This window comes from Belonocnema kinseyi, chromosome 5 (assembly GCF_010883055.1).
Source record: "Belonocnema kinseyi isolate 2016_QV_RU_SX_M_011 chromosome 5, B_treatae_v1, whole genome shotgun sequence".
NCBI classification, from domain to species: Eukaryota; Metazoa; Arthropoda; class Insecta; order Hymenoptera; family Cynipidae; genus Belonocnema; species Belonocnema kinseyi.
In genome coordinates, this window is record NC_046661.1 from 148,081,511 (window position 1) to 148,096,720 (window position 15,210).

The 15,210-nt window shown below is 24.9% G+C and overlaps 1 protein-coding gene across 2 annotated transcripts; it reads right to left on the reverse strand.

Moving 5' to 3' along the window:
• Positions 1–1,658: 1,658 nt before the first annotated feature.
• On the reverse strand, positions 1,659–4,007 carry LOC117173452 (facilitated trehalose transporter Tret1-like). Of its 2 annotated transcripts, XM_033362033.1 has the most exons (3): positions 3,587–4,007; positions 1,882–3,480; positions 1,659–1,757 (listed from the first exon to the last, which is right to left on the reverse strand). In XM_033362033.1, exons 1-2 carry the CDS (start codon positions 3,648–3,650, stop codon positions 1,889–1,891), a joined length of 1,656 nt encoding a protein of 551 aa, XP_033217924.1. In that variant the 5' UTR covers positions 3,651–4,007; the 3' UTR covers positions 1,659–1,757; positions 1,882–1,888. The 2 variants fall into 2 exon arrangements, with proteins under 2 accessions (XP_033217924.1, XP_033217923.1); XM_033362032.1 differs by lacking the exon at positions 1,659–1,757 and having other exon boundaries at positions 1,878–3,480; positions 3,587–4,006.
• Positions 4,008–15,210: the final 11,203 nt, after the last annotated feature.

Sequence of the window (15,210 nt, forward strand, 5' to 3'; positions counted from 1 at the left end):
AGATTGATAGAACTGAATTATAATCAAATGAAATATTTTACATGAAAATTAGTAGACTTAAAACAAAATAAAACTACAAAAAAGGAACATTTGAAATTTTCAAAATGTATATTGTTCATACATTACATTCCTAATTTTTAAAATGTTATTATAAATGTAAAGCAGTAAATTCTTTTATTTATTTTCTACTCTCATTGCCTAGTTATCATAAAAAAGTGAAAAAATCCTATTATCATTATCTGTCAGAATTTTTAATAAAAAGGCCGTGTTCTTGTCTTGACAATTTAAGATTTTGAGGATACATTATATTTGGTAGAAACATCAAGAGTTTTGTATAAAATTCTTCTTTTTTTTTTAATTAAAAATACATTTCTTTTTAATGGAAATTTATCTATTTCATTTCAGATTAAAACTTTATCCAGTAAACTACTTTCTTTAAGTTTTTGGTCTAAAATTAATTTTGTAAATAATAATATATCTATTTGGTTCGAAATTTAAAGGTTTACTTAAAAATACATTTTTTGTTTAAGATGCAATTTTTAATAAAAAGGCCGTATTTTTGTCTTGGAAATTTAAGAGTTTGGAAAAAAATTATAATATTTGGTAGGAATCTCAACAGTTTTGTAGAAAATTTACTTTTTCTCAAATTAAAAGTACAATTCTTTAAAGGAAATTTATCTGCTCAATTTCAGAATAAAACTTTAACTCTTTTAGTTTAAAAATGCAACTATTTAATACAAAATGTATGAAAGTTGTTAAAAAATCGATTTTTTTAGTTGATAATTAACTCATCTGGTTAAAAATTCAATCATTTTAAAGAAAGCTCCTAAGTTTGGCTTGAAATTTTTACATCGTGGATAAAAATATTAGTAGTTAATACTTAATATTGGTATTAAAAATACCTAATGTTAACAGTACTCATTAATACGTCTTAACTACAAAAACAGCAACACATTGTTATTTAACGTTTTCTTCTTGTAGGACCATTTTTGTCACTTTTAAAACCATTTTTAAACATTTCCTTATGTTCAAGAAATGTTTAAAATTAGGAAAGTGCGATAATTTCAAAATTATTTTCCTTTTTTATAATTTGTTTCGGTAAAGAAAGGATATTTCAAACTTTCTCTTTACGTGAAATTATTTAACTAAAGTAACTAAGAGTCTTTGAATATATCGTTGTTGGCTTTCTTATCTATTTACTTACTGATAATAATTTTCAATAGCATATTTAAAAATAATTTTTTTGTTATTACTATTCATACAACAATAAATAATCATAATTTTTTCTGTTATATTGCAGTTTTTTTAAATAAATACAAAAACCGGGTATGTATAAATTTACTTTATAAAAAAATTAGTTTATTTAAATTTAAATCGATTATAATTAATTCAAGTACATTATATACACTTTTTTGATCAATTACAACAGTTTCAAATGTTGAAAATCCATAATAATTAAGAAATAAAAAAAAATTTCACAAATTTTTAAATAAAGAATTCTAAAAACTTCCGTGATTCATTTATATTAAATAATACGTAATCGGAGTGTTCCAAATAGTAAATTTTGTAATGTTTAAGAAGTTTAATATGGAACAATTTAAAATGAAAAAACATGTCTCAAATAGAATAATTTCTTTATTTCAGACCAGGTAACATATATCCTTTAAAAATTGCATAGAAACCCTTCTAAATGAATTATTAATAACATAGTATCTGGGTTCCTGTATATATAAGAAAATGTAGTTGATGTTTTAGAATTATTTTAAATTCGATTTTTGATCATTATTTATTGATTATCTCTACTCTTTTTTAATTTTCACCAAACCTACTATAGCTTCTGAGCAGTTAAACAAATCTTTGTTTAACAAATAACAAAAAGAAGGTTATTTTAAATTTTTCTACTACCTCTTAGCAAATTTTGAATCTCCTCCAAACTCTTTCCTTTAGTTTCAGGTGATATCCAATATGTAAGTCCAGACCCAATAATAGAACAGATTCCAAATCCCCAAAATAGTGTATAAATCCCAATGTCATAAATGACCATTTGGAAATAAAATTTAACTACAAAAGCAATAACCTCATAAGCAATATTTGTGCAAGTGACCCCAACCCCTTTAACATCATTTGAAAAAAGTTCTCCCTGATAAATATAATATAAACTACTAAATCCGACGCTACCCACTATTTCATACATAGATACCCCAAAAAGAGGCAACCACGTTACAGAAGAAACATCAACTTTCAGATACATCTTCAAGAAAAAAAATAAACCCACAAGTCCATGAGCCAAAGCAGCTAGCAGACCTGTTGAAAAAAACAAAACCCTTCTTCCAAATTTTTCAACCACCAAAGTGGAAATTAAGGAAGCTGCTATTTTCAAAGCTCCCAAAAATAATGCTGCATATTCAGCTTTTAGGGATGCACCACTATATTCGAAAATCTGTTGAGTGTATGAAACAATGGCCATGTGACCTGAAAATATATCTGTCAATGTAGCAACCAAGATTATCAACAAAGCTTTCTGATTGTTTCTTAAAACAAAAAGCCTCCACAAGATACTTTTTTGTGATTTATTTTGTTTTTTATTATTTAAGAGGTTTTTCTTCTCTGCTATTGTGTTTTGTTTGCCATTAGGTATTGTTTCTTTCAAATCTTGGTTTTTATTTGTAACATGTTTATTGTCATTAAAACCATTTAGTGTAGTTTCATTCAGAAGTAGTGCATCTTCCATTAAGAAATCAATTGTCCTTTCCTGAAGAACATCAACTATATTATCGTTAAGAACAACCACTGTCTTTTCTTCGAGAGCATCTACTGTCTCTCCTTTTAGAACATCCACTGTATTTTCTTTTAGAACATCCACTGTATTTTCTTTTAGAACATCAACTGTCTTTTCTTTTAAAACAATATTTCCTACAAGACCTTCGTTCTCGTTTTCAACAACAGCTATATTTTGAAACTGATTGCTATCTGGCATAAAGGAAAATGAAATAATGAAGATGATAGGTATTCCCAAAAGAGCAAGATTCATAGTATTGTAAGACAGGAAGGCTCCCAGGAACATGGTGATGAAGATACCGATGTTAATTGTCAATTTTATCAGAGTAAGGAATATACCTCTAGTACTTTCGTCTCCAATTTGTCCAACATATGCAGAAGTTGCACACAAACCAGCTCCATATCCAATGCCTCCTATAACTCGCGCTAAACAAAGGATGATCCAATTTCTCCCAAGACAAATCAGAATCCAGGATATAATTTGAGGGATGGCTAGCAATAACAATGTCCTTTTTGGACCTAGCCAATTAATAAAAGGGATGCTCAATAGATAACCCAGAATTGATCCACAACCATTGAGGGATGCTATCCAGGCTCCTTGCATGATTGATACTGGAAATTGAGATACTGAATTTGTCAAATGTGGTAGTGCTGGAGAGGTCCATGAAATATTTATCCCAAAACCGACTGTTGTGATTGATGCTGGAAAATAAATTGTCTTTTAGTACTAATTATTTTATTTGTTTTTAATCATAATAAGATAATAAACAAAAGTAAAAAGAAAGTATCATTGTTGACATTTACTCACCATTAATAGCAGCTGCATATTTCAAACAGAGACTCCTTTTCTTTACATACTTCCGATTCTCCATGGTCTTTATTTTTTTTAAGTTAAATTATGAATAGATTAATCAAAAATTGAATTACTATCTTCAATCCACGGTTATTCACTTATGGAGAGCACTGCACAGATTTATGTGAAGGGTCCCATAAATCAGCGGACTCTCATAATCCGGTTGGACTGGTTTTTAATATTTATCATGTTACACTCACAAGGTTTGTCTGCAGTTAAATTTGCGCACAATGTGACACTTCGGAATTAATTTCTCCATTAAAAATTTTGACTGGTTTTTATATAATCAAAGAAATTTAGTTTTAATTTTTGCTGGGAAATAGTATTCGATATTTTTGAATATTGAGTTAATGATAGTCTTGAAGCTACCTAAATCGAAATGAAAACTAACAAAGATGCAAATTGTTCCCAACCTTCTGATAAATCTTATCTTCATCTTGTTACAAATCTCCGATATCGTTTTTTATCTTTAACTTTGTTTATTTCTCTATTTTCTCTTGAAATTGGACTATGAATCTGAGATATGAGAAAATGTGCATCATAATTCCTTTTATCAAAAACTATTCAAAGTTTCCAGACCGGTTTGTCATCGCCCTTTCTTTTTATTTCAATTCGACATTCGAAGAAATTTACAAAATATGAATAACTTTTTTAGGGCCTTATCCTTTAATTTTATTTTTTATTTTTTATTCAAAATAATTTAAAAATTTTTTACTATATCCTAAATTTTAAATAAATTTTTTACTTTAACACGGGATCTCTAGAACAACACAATGAAAAAATGGTCAAGAACTCGGATTAAAAAAATTAAACAAAATGTAAAATTAGAAGATTTCAAAAAAAAAAAAGAGTTTAAGAATCTTTAAAGGTCTCGAAAGAACAAAAAAATTTCTTACGATTCCTAGGAAAATGTCAAATGATTCTTTATTTAGAAAAATGAATTTGAAGAAAAAAGTGGAAAAGAGTTGTTAAAATTTAAAATCATTTCCTAAAATTTCGAAACAGAAAGTTGAAAATATTAAAGAAAAATCTTTCAATTTCACAAGATTAGGAAGAAAAATTTTTTTTTATAATTTGAAAAATATTCAAAATATTCGAAGAGTTTGGAAGTTTCAAGGTTTTGCAAATAATAAAGACAGAAATTTGCAATTTTCTCGGAAAATCTTAATCGATTTTTTAGTTTGAAAAATTATTTTTAAAAAGAATATTTTTAAACCTCTTAAAACATTTCAAAGGATTTCTAACATTTTTATTTCATAAATTATTATCTTTTTAATATTTTAAAAGATATTTAAACTTTTCGATTTTCAAAATTATCAAAAAAAGTATCTGATAGATTCTAGTACAATTTCTTTAAATTTTCAGGATTTAAAAATAATTGGAATAATTTCAAACGATACTGAGACTTTTTATACATTTAATATTTAATATTTTATGCATTTAAAATAACCTTTAACAATTAATATTATAATAGATTTTTAATTAAAGTTTTAGAACTGTTTAAGAATTTTAAAAGGTTTCAAAATAATAAAAAAATGTTTGTGAAACTCCTGGGAATATTCAAAAATATTTTTTATTTAAAAAAATTTAATTTAAGATAATATTCAGAAAGACTTTAAAACATTTCAAAAGATTTCCAAAATTGTTGAAAAAGTATCTCCAAGCATTTTTTTAATTTTACGAAAAATGGGAATAATTTTAAAAGATATTTAGAAGTTTAAAACCAATTTTAAAAATAATTTGAAGTATAAAAGTAAAATAAAATTTTAAAGCTTTTTAAATATTTTAAAAGGTTTTATGATAATAAAAAAATTTTCTTATGACTTCTAGAAAAATGTTTAATGATTTTTTATTTAAAAATAAAATTTCAAACTAAATTTAAAAAGATTTTGAAAGATTTAAAAAGATTTCAAAAGCTTTCTCAAAATAGAATGACTGAAAAATCCTCTAAAATGAAATTTTAGAAAAAAATGTGTAGATTTTTGAAGATTTTGAACAAAGAATTCAAGGTTATAAAATTAAAAAAAAAAAATTTGTGAGAATTTTCAAAATTTTCAAAAAAAAAGAATCTCATAGCTTTTAGTTCATTTTCTTAAAACTTGCAGGATTTACAACAACAAAAAATCATTTTAAACGATATTTAGAAGTTTTAGAACAAATTAAAAATCGATTTTACGTTTGAAAAGCTTTAAAAACGTTTAAGACAACATTTATATTTTAAAAGATTATGAAATAAAATTTGGAAGCTTTTTAGGCATTTAAAAATGTTTCAAAATAAAAAATAATAATTGTAATATTATTTCAAATTTCGAACAAAAGAGAATACCAAAATTTTCTTGAGATTTCTAGACAAAAATGTTATTATTTTTATTTTTGAAAATTTATTTTAAGAAAAATGCGAATCATCTTATCAAAATAAAGTTAAAAAGATTTAAAAGGATTTGAGACAAAATTGATATTTTAAAAGATTTCAAAATAAAATTTTGAATGTTTTTTAGGATTTTAAAAGGTTTCAAACTAATAAAAAAATGTTTTAAAAACATTTCAAAATATTTCCAAAATTTCGAACGACAAAATTAAAAGCTTTTCAAGAATTTTCTAAGGTTCTAATTGGATAAAAAAATTCCTGAAGATTTCTAGGAAATTTTAAATTATTTTTATTTTGAAAAGGTATTTTAAGAGAATATTTGAAAAGATTTTAAAACATTTCAAAAGATTTCTAGAATTGTTGAAAAGTTATATCCAAACATTTGTTTAATTTCTCAACATTTTTTAAATTTGGAAAAAAATGTGAATAATTTAAAAAATATTTAGAAGTTTTGAAGCAATTTCAAACATGGTTTGGAAAAGAGTTAAAAAATAAATAAAAACAAAATATAGCTTTTTGAAGATTTTAAAATAAGATGTAAAAGCTTTTTATTGATTTTGAAAGGTTTTAAGATAATAAACAAATTTTCTTAAGATTTCCGGGTTTGAAAATGGAACGACTGAGAAATCGTTAAAAATAAAATTTTCGATGTTTTAAAATTCCCGAAAAGAATATTTGAAATAGAAAATTCCCGAAATTATAAAATTTGGCTGACAAGTTAAAATTCCAAAATTTGAAAATTTGGTAATAATAAAATTCCTCAATGATAAAATTGTTTATTAATAAATAAATGAAAAATTAGTTAATAAAATAAAATTAGTTTATTATTTATTATTGTCTGTGTTGTTAATTTTAAAATGTCGAATACTTCATAATATCATTAAAAAAATTTGAAAAAATCCTAAAGATTTTAAGGCAAATTTGTTTATTTTTACATAAATTTTTGCAGATTTATAACAAAAAATTAGAGGGTTTTCAAGCATTTTAAAATGTTTCAAGATAAACAAACTTTCCTAATATTTCCGGAACATTTTTTGAAAATTTTTCATTTCAAAAAAATAAATAATTAGGAATTTTTAAAGAGATTACAAATATTTTCAAAACGAAAGGGTTCCTGAAATTTATAAAATATTTATTATTTTCTTTAAAAACTCTAAATGACCAAAATATCATTCAAACAATCTAAAATTTATCTTAAAAGTTGGTAAAAATCTTTAAATTTAAAAAAAAATTCAGAATTTTCTACATTATTTTTCGACATATCTGAAATCTTCAAAAATCCTGTTGAATTTTCTCAAGAATTTCAGGAATATTATATTTATATAAACTTTACAAAAATTTATAATATTTATTTGAAATTTTTATTTAGAATTAAAAAATTGTTTTCCTCATTTCTGGGTTCGAAAGTGTCAAAATTAAAATAAATACCATTAGCCCGTGACCTCAGGAATTATTTTAAGAAGTACAGCTATGCTCAGGGCCGTACCTGAATATTAAGCCACCCGTGTGCAAATATTTTCATGCCACCCCTTCACCATTTTTCTACAATGGAAATTTTAATTTGTAATTAGAACAAATTTTTTATCGTTATATACACATATATGTATTTATTTACCTTATTCGATCTTTCACACCTACAGCAATATACTGCTTGAATTAGTTTTATTTTTATTTGCAATAAGCAATTTAAAAATATTCAGAATCTAAGTTTTTTGCAGAAAACTTGACTGTTGAAAAATTTCTCTCTTGAAATTTGTAGAAACTTCGTCAATTGTTCATTCAATTTTTGAGTTTTATAGCAAAATTGTCCCTGGGAAATTTAAATATGTGGAATTTTCAACCAAAAAGATTAATTTTCTACAAAAAAGGATATTTTTCAAGGACATACATCAATTTTCTGCAAAATAGTTTTAAAAAATTGGAATTGTTGAATTTTCAGATGAAAAAATTATTTTCCAACAAATAATTAAGTTTTCAATTAAACAGATCAATATCCAACTTAAATGAGAAAGTTGTGCCCAAAAAAGAATTATTTTTACTTGAAAAAATGAATTTTTAATTTCTAAAAAAACGAATTTGCAATGAAAGAGATGAATTTTCAACTAAAATGATTAATCCTGGAAAAAAATGCATTTTATGCAAATATTTCAAGTATTAAGTTGTTAAATTCATTAACTTTCAGCTGCCAAATTTTTTGAAATTATGAGCAATTATACCTTATTATTTCAATCTATATTATTTAAATTATGATTTATTATTACTTTTTTAAAATTAGGAGTTTATTTAATAATAATTAGAGAATGATTTTCAAATTAAATATATTTTGTATAAGTAGCTATTGGTTCAATTCTTGAAACTATTTCCTATTAAGTTAGATTATTAATTAATTATTTTAAGAAATGTATTATTTATTGAAATTTTTAATCAAAAATATTTAATTATCAATATTACATCAATGGTATTATATATAATAATAATAATCGTTACCGAATCAAATTGTACTCCTTTTGATTTAGTTTAAGTAGAATCTGAATTACTTGTTTTGTTGTTGAAATTTTTCATTCGAATTTTTATTATTTATTAAAGTTTTAATTATTAATATTATTTTCATTTTTCACGGAACTTTTTGCGGATAACGATACGATAAATTAATATTATTAATTTGAAAAATATTTTTACACATGATTTAAAATTTGTTAATATATTTATATTATATTAAATGAATGATTATTGCTAATATTTAATTAAAATACTAAATAAAAATATATAATTATACAATAATGTGAAAAGCTTAATCCATCGCTCATGCCGAAAATTAAATAATTATAATGTATTTGCATTTGTAATAGATTCAAAATTGATACCAGAGAATTGTATATATTATTATTTTTTTCTTTTAATTTTTCTGTACAGAGAATCACATTTTGAAATTATTTAAGAAATCAGAATGAAATTTTCTGTACAAAGAACTTAAGTGAAAAAATGTACTTAATTATTTTTACTTAAAACTAAAATCAGATTTTGCACTTAATTTTTTTCTTTACAGAAAATTATATTTTTATTTTGATTACAAAATTAAATATGTGTTCATTTAAAATTAATTTAATTATTTTTAAACAATTTTAAAATGTAATTTTCTATACAGAAAAATTAAATGAAAAAAAATTATAATAAACGAAATTCTCTGTGATTAATTTTGAATTTATTACAAAATTCAAATCTATTACGATATTTTAGAGACTTAAAACTTTTCAGTTCTTTCTATAATTAAAAATTATCGTATTTTATTTACTTTGATAAATCTTTTATATAAATAAATATTAGTCATTATTAACTATTTAATTAAATATAATTCTATTTCCGATTAAAAAATTTCTTTTTACATTCTCATCATAATGAGAAGGTATTGGTTTTATTCTTAGTTGTCAATGAAATTGTTTTTATTGCAAAACATTTCAAATTGTATTTTCAAAAGAAAACTCATTCTAAATTTTCCCAGAAATGTTAAAAATATTTTTTAATGTCTTAAAAAAACATTTGAAAACTGAAAATTTTATTTTAAAATCTTCAAAAAGATACAGCATTTTTAAAAAGCTCTGAATCATTCCAAATCTTTAATTATTTTTGAATCTCTTTAAAACTTCTAAATATCTTTTTAACATAATCGAATTCTTTCTAAATTAATAAGTGTTCAATTTTAATTTACTATTCAAAATTTGTCTCTGTTTTAAACTCTTTTTAAATATTCTGTGAAAATTAATTTATCAAACAAAATCATTTAAAATTTTCCCAAAAATGTTTTAGAATCTTAACAAATTTTAAATTATTTTCTTCTTAATTTCAAAATATCTCTTAAAATTATTTGAGTTTTTCGTAAAACTTTTTACAAATCTTATAAAATAAAAGAAAGCCTTAACATTTTCTAAAGTTAATTTTTTCAGTTAAAAAAACTTTTCCAATTCTCGCAGAAATCCGAATAAAATTGTTGTATGATATAATTTTATTTTATTCTTTTTTAATCGTTTCAACTAAGATTATTTAAAATCCTTTTTAACCTCTATGAATAATTAAATTAATGTGCAGAATTCCTGAAAATAAAACCAAGAATCCATCGATCAAATTTGGACTACCACCAAAAATAAAATTTTCCTATTGAAATTTAAAAAAAAACCACAAATAAAGAAAAACACTTTGCTCTCCTGAAAAAGAAAATCATTTTCCTTCTTGGACAAAAATAAAAAAGAGAAAAGAAAAATGAAAAAATAACTTAATAATTAATTTAAAATAATGAATAATGAAATGCTTTCAAAAATTTTAAATTTAAATTTCCAATTGAAGAAAATAGTTTAATATTTAACCAAATAGTTCAATATAAATATTTATATAAAGTTTCCACCAACAAGAACAATCTTCTATCAAAAAACAATACTTTTTAATATAATGCATGAATTTTGAACCAAACAGTTGAATTTTCATCTAAAAAAAGCAACCGTAAATGAAATTGTTAAATTTTCAGTTTAAAAATAAATTTTTGAGAAAAAAACGAATTTTCAACAAAATAGTTTAATTTTCAAGCAAATTAATTTTTAACTACTAAAATTGAATTTTTATCGAAGATGATTAATTTTCAATAACAATAAAAATCAGACTTTCCACAAAATATTTAAATTTTTCTCAGAAGAAATTAATTTTGAACTAAGATTATTTTTCTATGAAAAAAGAAGAAAGAATTTTTAGTAAAATATTTTGTTAATAAAATAATAATAAATTTTCAACCAAAAATACGAATATTACACAAATAAAGTTGAGTTTTTAACCAAGAAAGATGAACTTTCTACCAAAATAAGTGAATTTTTTAATTAAAAGGAAACGTTTTCAAAAAAATAGTTGAATTTTCATCCAAAAATTTCAGTTTTACTTTTTAACATCAAAATATGAGTTTTAAAAAAGAAGTGAATTTTCTATGAAGATATTTGAATTTTCAACATAAAAAGACGATTTTTCAACAAAACATTTAAATTACCAACCAGTTTTATTTTTATCGAAGATTTTTTCTAATAATTCTTTTATATACATTCTTTTTACGCATCTTTAAAACTAAATATTTATGGAGTCAATCTCAAAAGTGTTGTTTTTCAAACCTTAGAAATTTGGAATAGGGACCAAAAAACAGAAAAGGAAATTTGCTTAAGGGATAACTTTTGTTTTCTTTTTATTGTGTTAATCCTTTACCAAAACAGAGTAATTTTCAACGATAATTTTTTTTTCGAAAGAGTTGAATTTTTAACAAATAACGATATTTTAGTGGGTAAAGAAAAAAAATTCCAGCCAAAATTTTGAATTGAAGAATCAATCAAAATTACAAAAGAAATTGTAAAATTTTTAAATTATATAATTTTAAACAGGTTAAAGCTATGGACAGTAATTTGCACATCAAAATTGGTTCTAAAATATTTTTTAATATTCTCTTGAAAATTTGCTTTAAAAAATCATTAAATAAATTTCTAGGAATCTAGTGCAAATTTTATTATTATCTTGGAATTCGAATTTTTCCTACAGCTATATGAAAATTCGGAAAAGTTAAAAAAAATTTCTCCAAAATCTTCCAGATTCTATTTTGAAAATTTAAAAAAATTAATTTTTTTAACAAAAAAAAAAAACATTTTTAATTTTCCTAGGAATTTTGAAATGAAATTCAAAATGTTGTGATCAGCCCTGCTTAAAACATTAGATAAAAACAATTTAGAAACCAGATAGGAACCGGGTAGAACCTATTTGGTTTCTAACCGTCTCTCACCGATCTTAACTGGTCTCAATTTTATTATATGGAATATAGCCGGGTGATGCCCGGTCCTTATATGGGAAATGGTTACAGGTAAAAATCTTCTAACCGGTCCTAACCGGGTGCTACCCGGAATTTGGGAACAGAATTGAAATATAGTCAGATTAAAGTTATTTTCTAACTGGGCTCTAAGCGGTTCCTAAAAGGCCTAAAGGCGGTTACTAACCGGTCCTAACCGGGTTCTATCTTGAATTTGGGAACCGAAATTAAATATTGTCAAAGGCTGAAGTTAGTTTCTAACTGGTCTCTAACCAGTTCCTAAAAGGCACTTGATACTGGTGTGTATTCTAACCGGTCCTAACCGGGTTCTATCCCGCGATCAAAAAAATAAATTAAATATTGTCGAAGACCAAAGTTAGCTTCTAACTAGTCTCTAGCCGATTGCTAAAAGGTACTTGACACGGGTGTGTGTTCCAACCAGTCCTAACCAGGTTTTATCCGGCGATCGAAAACAGAAATTAAATATTGTCAAAGACCGAAGCTAGTTTTTAACTAGTCCCAGTAATAAGCGTTGAATAGAGAAAAATTATTATCTTAATCAAAATTTTAGTCCTTTTTTGAACCTGCTTAACACAATTAATACCTTTTTTGGTCCTGCGTTGCACTTTTTGTTCTATTTTGGACCTTGTACGTCCTGCTCAAGTCCTAATTCATACCTTTATGAACTCCGCGACAAAATTGAATAATTTTAACGTCCTGGTTTGGTCCTGTCACATTTCTGATCACCTGATTGGTCCTGCCCATGTTCTGTAACCATGGTGATTGATGGTAAGGAAGGGGGTCAAGCGCAGCGAAGCCTCTATCGGCGTCTATTTTGCAGTCAGTGCAGTTTGTGGAAAGTTTTGGAGTTTTGACAGTGATTAAGTTTGTTTTGAGTGAAGTGAAATCAAGCGTAAGTAAATTGTTTACAATACTTGCATCAAACACTATTGCTGCAACGCAAGCGTTACATTCGTGTAACCTTTGCATACAATCTGTGTTTCGCGATTGTGCTGACAAAAATTGCCATAATTTTAGAGATTTTGGACTTTTTTTATATTGCTTCCTCATATAATATAATGTATTTCGTTTAAAAACAAAAAATATTTCCTTCCCTTAATGTACAGTACATATAAATGTAAAGCAACTTTGCCGTTTGCTCATTTCCAAGCGATACAATTTTTCCAGCCTTCTTCTCAAGTAAAATCATTCTGATTTTACTTTATCTTATGAATCTTCTCAGTAATTCCTCTCATTTCTAATCGATCTTGGCCCTTAAACAAATTATATCAAATGATAATGATTTAACATTTTTAATACAAATTAGACATGTTTTCATTGTTTTCAGATTTTCAGCAATTTGAGGTTAGGAAACATTACGAATTTTATAGACTTGAGAAATGACGATTTGTCTGTCGAGTGGCAGAAGGTGATAGATCCGGAAGTAGCTGCAATTTCAAAAAGTGAAAAATAAGAAAAAAGAGAAGTTTCTTGAAAAAATATGAGAGTGAGGAATTCTTAAGAACAATTGTATAATAACTTAAAAATATTTTAAACATTATTTTATTTTTTTTAGGATTAATCAAAGGAGAAAATTGTGAATAGTTTATGTAAGTTTCAAAGCGAAATTGATATTAGCGATTTTTGCTTAGTGCTGCGAATGACGAATTTTTTTCATTCAATTCATGTGCTGGCCATTCAATTTACTAAAATTTTCCCCGTTTTTTTGGGTACATTTTAGGTGCGATAAAGTTTCTACAGGCTCCAAAAAATCGTAGAATGATTTGTAGTGCTTTTAAAAATTATTTCATTATTTTTGAAGATTGAGGGCATATGATACTTATAAAATTATTGAAATAGTTAAACATAAAGAAAAAATAAATTATATGTATGTATGAAACACTAAATTGAAATAAAATTTGCGGACTAATTTATATAGTAAGTCTTGTAAAATATAAAATAGAATCATAATAAATTAATTATTTATTTCAGACGAGAGAGAATCAGTGTGCAAACTCCAACCACCTGGGAAAGAGAGTGAGGACTCGGCAGGATGTTCCGCTACATTTGTTCGACAAAATTATCCAGGAAATTGTGAAAGTGGAAAAGGTAAATATTGAAATATCTTTTAATTATCCTTATCGAAATAGTAGAACATAAAATAGAACTAAAAAAAATTCATTTAGAAACATGGGATGCATCATGGAATGCAGTAAATTATAATCTTGGCCCATCAACTTCTGCGAATCCTGATTCAAGGATTGATAGATAGGAACTGATGGAGCTCTGAAGAACGAAAATAATAACATGACTTGTACAAATTACACAGATTACTAATAAATTTCCAATTTGTATGTAAAACTATTGATTTGTGTGATATTTTCGTGCATATAAAAGTGATTATTTCTCAAAAAAATGTGGAAATAGTGTTTCATTTTTTATAAATAAATAATAATTTTATACAGAAAATAAGCCCTGTATAGGTCCTTATTAAACTTATTTGTCCTGTTTTAGACCTAAAATTGCTGAAAGTGGAAATATGCAGCACTTAGGAGGACTAAAGTAGGACCTTAAACGTTTATAAATAAGCCCTGTATTGATCCTTCTTACACGAACTTAAGTCCTAAAATATAAGGTTCAAAATAGGACTAAAATTTTGACTCGGGATTGTACCGACAGACAACCTCACAGAGATGTCTTCTATTCCCCAAAAGTGTTCATATTTTGAGATTATTTAATTTCTTCTAATAATTTCACAAAACATGTGTAATAAATTGTTTTAATTCCTTCATGTGGAATATAAGTTTTGAAAATTTAATTTTAATCAATTCAAGTACGCCTCTCTAGAGTTTAAATTATTCTAATTCACACATTTAAATAGATTTCTTTGATGTATTTTTTAAGACGTTTGAATAAATTATTAAAATATAAATAAATATAGATTTGAATATTTTTTGAATTTATGAGTTATAGAAATATTTAATAATAAGAAATAGGTTAAATAAATGTTTCGTTAAATTTTTTGAGTCGATTGAGAGGAATAGGATTTTCACTTTTTCTGTTTCCCTGGGGGAATTTTAGACGGAAAAAAGATCGCGTATTCATAGGAATACAAATTCTTAATTTTGTCTGAATTCAACGCTTATTACCGGGGTCTCTAACCGGTTCCTAAAAGGCAGTTAGTACTGGTGTGTGTTCTATCCAGTCCTAACCGGATTCGACCTGGCAATCGAAAACAGAAATTAAATATTGTCAAAAACCAAAGTTAGCTTCTAACTGGTCTCTAAACGGTTCCTAAAAGGCACTTGATACTGGTACGTCTTTAAACCGGTCCTAACCGGGTCCTATCCAGCGATCGAAAAGAGAAATTAACTATTGCCAAAGACCAAA

Bases quoted from the DNA above. Each gene is read 5' to 3' on its own strand.
- LOC117173452 (XM_033362033.1), bottom strand. From the start codon at position 3,650: ATGGAGAATCGGAAGTATGTAAAGAAAAGGAGTCTCTGTTTGAAATAT. The intron at 3,481-3,586 runs GTGAGTAAATGT...TTTATTTTCCAG, and splicing joins ATATGCAGCTGCTATTAATG to CATCAATCACAACAGTCGGT.